The sequence below is a fragment of the Pezoporus wallicus genome, unplaced genomic scaffold, assembly GCF_028554395.1.
Source record: "Pezoporus wallicus isolate ANWC-B61680 ecotype Strahan unplaced genomic scaffold, APGP_CSIRO_Pwel_v1 scaffold_7107, whole genome shotgun sequence".
Classification (NCBI taxonomy): Eukaryota; Metazoa; Chordata; class Aves; order Psittaciformes; family Psittacidae; genus Pezoporus; species Pezoporus wallicus.
Genome location: NW_026642114.1, coordinates 2136441 through 2144028, shown reverse-complemented (window position 1 = coordinate 2144028; position 7588 = coordinate 2136441). Strand labels below are relative to the sequence as shown.

Genomic DNA, 7588 nt, shown 5'->3' with positions numbered 1-7588 from the left:
GGGGAGTGAACCTGGGCTGGCAAGAAGGTGGGTTTGGCAGAGTTTGACAGCCAGGAGAAGGGATCTGCTGGGCTTGGTGGATTGGGAGCACAGCGTTAGCAGCAGAAATGGAACCTTTAGTGCCCACCCAGGATCTGGGGTCTGGCTGGCAGCTTCCACCCTGGAAATGGTTTGATTTGTGTTAATTTCAGTTAGTATCTTGCCTTTTCCACAAATTTTTTGCAAGAAAAGGTCTGGTTTCAAAACCCCATTGGCATTACTTCTGTCCCATCCCTTACCTGGAGAGAGGCAGGGCTGGGAGGACGTGGTGGGAAGCCCCAGGGAGCTGGTGAAGGGAAAGCAAGGGCAGGCATGTGGCAGGGCATGGGGTGTTTCGTTTTGATGACTGAGTGCAAATCACCCCAGCATCGGTGGCAGGACAGTGTTACCTCTGCAAGCTGGCTGTCCTTGTGACACCTGGGACAGGGTGTTTGCTGTGGTTTCCCCTGCAAAACTGATGGGCTTGAGGCACCAAAGGGCCCACAGCACAAAATCGTCTCGGGTAGGAAACAGGTCACACAAAACACCCTTTCTGCCGGGAAAAGCCTTTCTTGGTGTTCTCTGCAGCAGGTGGATGTCTGTTTTCCCAAGTGCTGCTGTGATTTCTGTCTGCAGACTGGTCCAACTTCAATTATAACTTGGGCAGAAACCACAAAGCTCAGTGCTGGCTCAGGAGGTGTTATTGCTGCAGGGCTGCTCCAGTCACCCAGTGTCACTGTTGATTTTCATGCCTGAAAGATGCCTTTTCCTCAATATATTTATTAACAGCACATCAAAAGTCAGAACGAGCTGGCCCCATCTTCCCTTTTCCCCCTGAAAATAATGGGGCTTAAGTAAGCTTTTGTGCAAGGGTAAGTCAAAGCAGCAGTTTGTAGTGCTTCCCAAAATCAGTGTTCTCAGGGCCTGGGGTGGACAGCAGTTCCTTGGTGGCTTGTAATTTAAAGTTTAAAGCCTTCCAAGTGACCCAGTGGTTTGGGACCTGGGCAAGAAGCACCAGCAGTGAGTGCTGGGGCTGGAGGGGAGACGCTGGGGGGCTGTTGTCTGAGTGCAGCCCCCCCAAATCCTCTTGCATCTCATGTTGCCATTGCTCTTTGGGTGAAAATTCACTTGGGCTTGGCTCAGTTTGGGAGAGGGATCTCATTAATTCTACTTCCCAGGACTCGGCTTGTCCCATTACACCTTGCAGCACAAAGCATCTGATACGGGATGAGTTTGCAGGGCCTTGACCCACCCTGTGCTCCCATCCTGCCCCATGTTGTCCCACCTCACCAAGTTTTGCAGCCACGGGTTAACCCACCCAAATCCCACCGCGCTGAGCCCGTGCCCTGTTGTTTGCTGCCATAATCTGTTTTGAAAAGGCAGCCCCTGATGCTGTTTCTTCCAATTAGGCCCAGGGAGATGATTCTGGTAAGGCAGCGGCTGGGCTAATTCACCAGGCAGACATTTCATTGAATTAGCCCGTGAGCTGCAGAGCAAAACCAGGAGAGCAGAGCCCGGGCTGAGGCAGGACTCACCAGCAAGGTTCATCATGGTGCTCATGGCAGATAGCTGTGCTCTGCCCCAGCCCAGGACCTGCTCCCCAGCTCTTGTGGTAGTGCTTGACCCTTGTTGGATGGCAGGGGTGAGCTGGGACACACAGGGTGAGAAGGGGCAGGAGATTCTCAGCTGGGCTGAGAGTGCTGGCAGCTGGCAAAAACCTCACCATTGACTTGCAAACTCTGCAAATCTCCTGTGGACGTCATTGAAGGGGAATAAATATAGAAGCCTGAGATGCCACTCGTTCCCAGAGTCACTTTTCAGGCCGTAACTTTGCAGTGTGAGGCAACATCAATTAAAGAAAATGTATCTCTGCAGCAAGCAGTTCTGCACGCTGGCCCAGGGTTGTACAATATGGCAGGGTTCCCTCCCTGTGCCTGCTCCTGTCCGTATCAGGGCAGCATGACACCACTGCATAGCATCTCAAATTGCTTCCCAAAAGCCAGTGAGGGGAAGAGAAAGTAGCACAGCCTGGCTTATATAAATCCTGATTTTATTCAGCAGTGGTTTGTACACCATAAGGTCTCCATGTTTGCCCTTTGGTCATAGTCCCCTCTCCTGAGCTGCCCAGGAAGCTCAAGTGAGCAGAGAGAGCCAAGGCATCTGCTCAGGGTGGGGAATTTAGATATATAAACAACTTCCAATTCCCTTTTTAAGCCAGAGGAGAAATGGGACCGTGCCCAAGGGAATTGCGCTTCTGCGTCCCCTTGCAGTTTTATAGGCACAGAATAGAAATTAACTGCTAGGCTGCTGGTGAGCAGGATTTTGAGGGGGGAGGAGAGTAGAAACTTTCTCCTCTCTGAAAGCATCACCTCCAGAGAGATGAGGAAAGGCAATGCTTCTCTTCTTGTTTGTTTTAATTTCTGCTTATTTTTCTTTTTAACAGTCCCTATTTTAATAAGGAAGAGCCTTGCTCCTGAGCAGGGCCAGTGAAACACTGACCAAGGCAGCCCCAGAAATGGAAATGCCAGATGTGGGGCACGTGGAACCCTGGCCCTCCTCGAGGCAGTGCTGATCAGACATGTGGCTCTCAGAGGTGACCAGAGTCCCTCCCTGCCCAGGGTTGTTCTCCAAGGCTGCCTGCTCACTCCAAACCTTGGCCTAATTGGATGCTGCTCTCTGAGCTCTAAATCAAATCACAGCTCCCATGAAATGAAGTTTTCTGGATGCGAACAGCTGCTTGCATCATCCGTCACTGCCCAGCTCACAGCGGGTCCCTCTTGGGGGTCATTGAAGGTCAATGTCTGCCTTTTCCAGCTGCCCACCATCAACTTTTCCCTGTTAAGGATGGCACCTGGGGAGGTGATAACTCCATTGAAGGCTCCCTGGTGTGTGTCCCCTGCGTCTCCGGTGCCCCTCGCTCTTGGCAGTGTTTCAGGGTGCTTTTTGGTAACAGGGTGTAGGAGCTGAGTGTGTTGGTCTCTATTATTAGCTCTGCTGGGTATGGACCTATTGATTTCTCAGGGCTTTTTTTTCCCCCCTTTGTTTTGTGTGTGAGAGCAGCTTGAGGAGGAAATCCAATGCGTGCCCGCCTTCTGGCTTTGCACAGGAACTTTCCAAGAGCTGAAAATCAATTTGTGGCAGGCAGGATCCTGCAAATCACTGCAGCAGGGTGAGGAGGGGGGTGATTTGGGGAGGATGGCTTGTCCCCATGGTGCCCAACAGCACATGCAAGAGCAAGGGGCCGGGGCAGAGTTGGGCAGGTCTTGTTTGGAAGCTGCCACCTCTCTCTCAATTAGGGCTGCGTGGTAAGTGGGTAATTAGATCTCTTCGGCTGCAACCGGCTGGAACTTGGGCCCTATCAATTAGCCTTGCTCTGGATGATGCACAGAGGGACGCAGAGCCAGTAATGAAATGTGGTTATGCCAGGCATCACCCAAGGGTGGGGGTGGCAGGGGCGATGGGTGCACCCACTTCTGGCGTGCAGGTCTCTCACTGAAATTGCAGGGTTTGGGTGTGGGGTTGTCCTTTCATGGCGGTTTGGGTTTACCCACCTTTGCAGCACCACCTTTCCTGCTGGTCTCCCTAAAACCAGCAATTTATTCGGCTCCGCTGCAGGAACAGAGGTGGCACCAGTGGAGATGGGGACATTGGGCAGCCCCCTTGAGCTGACGGTGGGTTTTTCTCCTTGTCCTCTCTCCCAGGTCTGCCAGCGTCTCCCTGTGGCCATGCACCGCTGCCTGTCCCAGCCGGCTGTCCTGGGGCCAGCGTATCCGTAACGCCCTGCCTGTCATTTCCCAGGTGCCTGCGGGGTGGCAAGGGGGTGCTGGGGAGAGCCCGTTTCCCAGCGGCACCTAAAACATCGGCTGCTTGCACGGTGATGCATCTGCCTCCCCCATAATTAATTTTAAAGAGGAAAAGGCAAAGTGCTGACTAAGCCAGGCCTTTGCCCTGTGAAGCCGCGTGATTCAGGAGCTGCTGATGGCACAGCCTTGTCCTGTGCAGTATTTCTCTGAGGTCGGGAAATGCCTCCTTTCCCTGCTCCAAATTAAAGAAACCGTAATATTTACCATCATTATCATCTGCAGGACCCAAAAATATTTTTGCACCGTGCAGGATCCCAGGGGCACATGCTGAGCCCCATCCCCATGGGACACGGGGTGAAGCAGTGCTTCCTTCTCGCGGGTCCCAAATCAAGACAAATTCTCAGGAAGCAGGGAAACACGGGCAGGTGAAGGGGCACTGTCAAGCCACTGCTAACCTCTCCCTCCACTTCTTACAGGTCTAACGCCTCCGTTCCTGAACGTAAGTAGCCTCCAGGTGCCATGGCACAGGGATGGTGGTGGGAGCTGCTTGGCTCATGCCGAGCCCATGTTAGACCCATTGGTGCCTGGCAGGCAGCCGGGGTGTGTTTTTTTCAGCTCAGATTGCCACAGTTATAGAGTTCAAAGCCTCCCCTCTGGCTTTTCCTGGTGGAAACCCAGGTTTGCTTCTGTGTTTTAAAGCAGAAGCTGTATTCTCTGCCAACAGGGTGGAAATCAGTCCTTTCAGCCCAGCAAGGGAGGAGGCTCTGTGGGTGGACCGCGGGTGTTTCCCAAAGACCCCAAGCCAGAGGCAGTGATAACAGTGAGGGGCCATGAGGCTGCATCTCAGGTGTCTTCTTGCTAAGAGGAGAATGATGTTAGGTGATTGACAGTTTTTTGGTTGGGGCGGGAGGAACAAGAATGTGATATTTTGGGATGCCTCATGAGTGTCATGTCTGTGATATGATGATGAAGCCATGGTAGATGACTTTCATCTTCTGGGGTGACGCATGTCCCTGTGGCCCTGCCTTGCAGAGTTTGATGGAGAATCGGTCGGATGACAGCAGGAACTGTTGTTATCACCGGGGGAATCCTAGCGACAGTGATCCTACTGTGCATCATTGCCGTGCTCTGCTACTGTAGGCTACAGGTGAGTGCTGCGGTTGTCCCCATCTTGCCACAAACCCCAGCAGTGGCAGTGCTCCTGAGACTGAAATGATGCTGCAGGAGAGGTCTCGGAGGGCGTTTATTGCTTGCAATGGACAGGAAGTTGAAATACCATTTCCCCCAGGTACCGCAGAATTATGTCCATTCTCATCCCAGTGTTGGGAGACTCCCCTAAGGCTTTTGAGGCTCTGCAGCGCTTGCTAATTTAGGTGTAGGCTTGGCTGGGCTTGCAATACCAGACTGAGATTTTTTGTGCTGGTTTTTTTTTCCCCACTGTAAATGAAATGAGGAGGCTTTCTACAGCAGCTAGCTACAACCTCCTGCTCTTTAAAAGTTAATGTAAAGTCTGTGCCATGCAGCAGTGTGATGAAAAGCACAGCAGTTATTTGGAGGAGTTTTCAACTGGCATGGTAAAATACCTTCCTCTTGCAAACCTCACTGGGAGGGGAGAGGACGAGTTCCCAGCAGCTGCCTGCTGCAGAATGCTCAGGTCTGGGTTTGTCCAGCTTCTGCTTTGCTGGACCAGGTACCGTTGGAGCAGATCAGCAAGAGGCCAGCAGAGGGTTTCTCTGCCAGGGGGATGAGGGGGCGGGGATGTGGCAGGGCAGGCTGTTAAGACGAATTCAGCTGCTCTGCTTCCCCTAATACAACCCTTTCCCTTTCATACAGTACTATTGCTGCAAGAAAGATGACTCTGATGAGGAAGAGGAGGAGGAGGAGGACGAAGAGGAAGAGCCAGACCTTCCCACACACTCGCACCTCGGCATGTGCAATGCCTGCAGCTCCCACATGGTGGACGGCCAGGGAAGCCCTGCGCCCCCCGCCAGCGAGCTCAACCAGCACGGGGCTCACAACTACTGCCCGACCTGCTCCCCCTACGGCTCCCCCTTTTACATCCGGACTGCCGACATGGTGCGCAACGGGGGCGAGAGGGTCACCTACACCCCTGCATGCTACAAGGAGATGGGGCCGCCCATTAACATGGGCACCCTGCAGAGCTACCTGGTGAGCCGCCACAGCCTCCTCCGAGAGAGCTTCCCGAACCCACGGGCTATCAGCACGGAGGTGTAGTCACCATTGCCACTAGCACAGGGTGTTCCCAGACGGCACCTGCTCGAGGGAAGGGGCTTTTCACTTGTCTTTGGAGGGGGGGTTCTGCAGAAAAGACCCCATAAGTCCAGCCCGAGACCAGCATGGTCCTCCTGCTGAACCGCCCAGCGCAGCTGAGCTTTTTGGGCAAGAAGACAAGAGAGACCTCAAATGACAACATTGAACCGGTCACCTCCGAATCCATCATAAGTGTCATTATTATTCTACTCTATCTCCTGAGGGGACTTGTCTAATGAGGGCTATGTACAGTACAACCTAATTTAATTACCCCAGGCTCCCCAACTCCCCAGGCCTAGAGTGAGGCATTGGGTGTCCCCACACAGCCACCCGAGGCGATGCCCACCACCTCTAGCACACAGAGTGATACGTGACCCCCCACCAGCTGCTGCCCGTGGCAAATCCCACTGCTGAGCTGGGAACAGCAGCACTCCTGGCCGATGGGAAAGCAAAGAAGGGAAGATCCAGATCATTCTGCTCCCCTTGTACTGAGTTAGTTGCCGCTAGCAGTTAGCTTTCATGTTCGAGTGTAAGATAGGACACCTTCTACCACCCGCTTCGGTCTTTGCACATTCTGAAGAAGTTCAAGACAGAGTTTATATCACTGCCGAGGGAAGCAAAGTTGCTCACAAAACCATTCACCCACACAAGTGGTCACAGGATGATCTTTCTGCAGCCAAAGTCCCACCCTCTTTCACTCTTCACAAGCTTTTTTAGGAGTGATTTTAACTTGGACCCATAAAAACAGCAAGATTTCACTTATGGGAAGAATTGCATCCCTAAATAACTGCAGTTTTGGTCATCTTCAGCTTTCAAAGACCTAGCCAGGCCACCCTGACAGCTCCGGACAGCCACAGGAAGGTTGGCTTTAGGATGGCTTTTGCTTTCGACATCAACAACAGAGACCACCAGGTCACATCTCCTCCTCTGAGGGGCCCACAACCTGCAATGGGAAAGACGCGATGTTCCATTGGTCAGGATCCCCTCTTCTGCTTTTGGAAGAAGAGGGTGCAAGACCCAAACTCGGGTTCACCGGCTCTGTGGCTGGTAATGACAGCCAGTGACTCTGCCTTTCTGCAAAAAATGAATGTGGGAAAGTTCCTTCTTCCTCCATAAATCAGATTAGGTGAAAAATTACTAAAAGGCCATCTCCATCATTCACAGGCACTTCCGTAGCAACTGGTGCAGAACTGCTCAGCTGAGCAATTCACAGTCAATGCGGAAGGACCAGGACAGCAACAGTTCCCACAGCCCTGCAGATGCTGCTGGAGGCAGTGATAGGAAATGCTTGCCATCCCTTTGCAATATAGGGTACCACTGCTCAGAAATTTGAGTGGTGGCTTGGTTTTTTTCACCACAGCAATTTAGAAATCATCCTGCTGCTCACAGAAGGATTTGGACTTAACCTTCCTGTTCATGCACAGAAAAAGTATAAGTCTTAGCATAGAGGCGTGCACTACATGAGTCTTGGAATGTCTACGTTATCAGGCAAAAGG

General features: G+C 52.5%; 1 protein-coding gene across 2 annotated transcripts; it reads left to right on the top strand.

Annotated features, from left to right (window-relative positions):
• The first annotated feature begins 3863 nt into the window (after window positions 1-3863).
• On the top strand, window positions 3864-7322 carry FAM163A (family with sequence similarity 163 member A). Of its 2 annotated transcripts, none has more exons than XM_057427291.1 (3): window positions 3864-4320; window positions 4854-4968; window positions 5655-7322. In XM_057427291.1, the coding sequence occupies exons 2-3, from the start codon at window positions 4876-4878 to the stop codon at window positions 6054-6056; spliced, it is 495 nt and encodes a 164-aa protein (XP_057283274.1). In that variant the 5' UTR covers window positions 3864-4320; window positions 4854-4875; the 3' UTR covers window positions 6057-7322. The 2 variants fall into 2 exon arrangements, with proteins under 2 accessions (XP_057283274.1, XP_057283275.1); XM_057427292.1 differs by having other exon boundaries at window positions 4803-4968.
• Window positions 7323-7588: the final 266 nt, after the last annotated feature.

Coding starts and splice junctions, on each gene's coding strand:
- FAM163A (XM_057427291.1), top strand. CDS start 4,876: ATGACAGCAGGAACTGTTGTTATCACCGGGGGAATCCTAGCGACAGTG. Junction 4,969..5,654: donor TCTGCTACTGTAGGCTACAG/GTGAGTGCTGCG, acceptor CCTTTCATACAG/TACTATTGCTGCAAGAAAGA.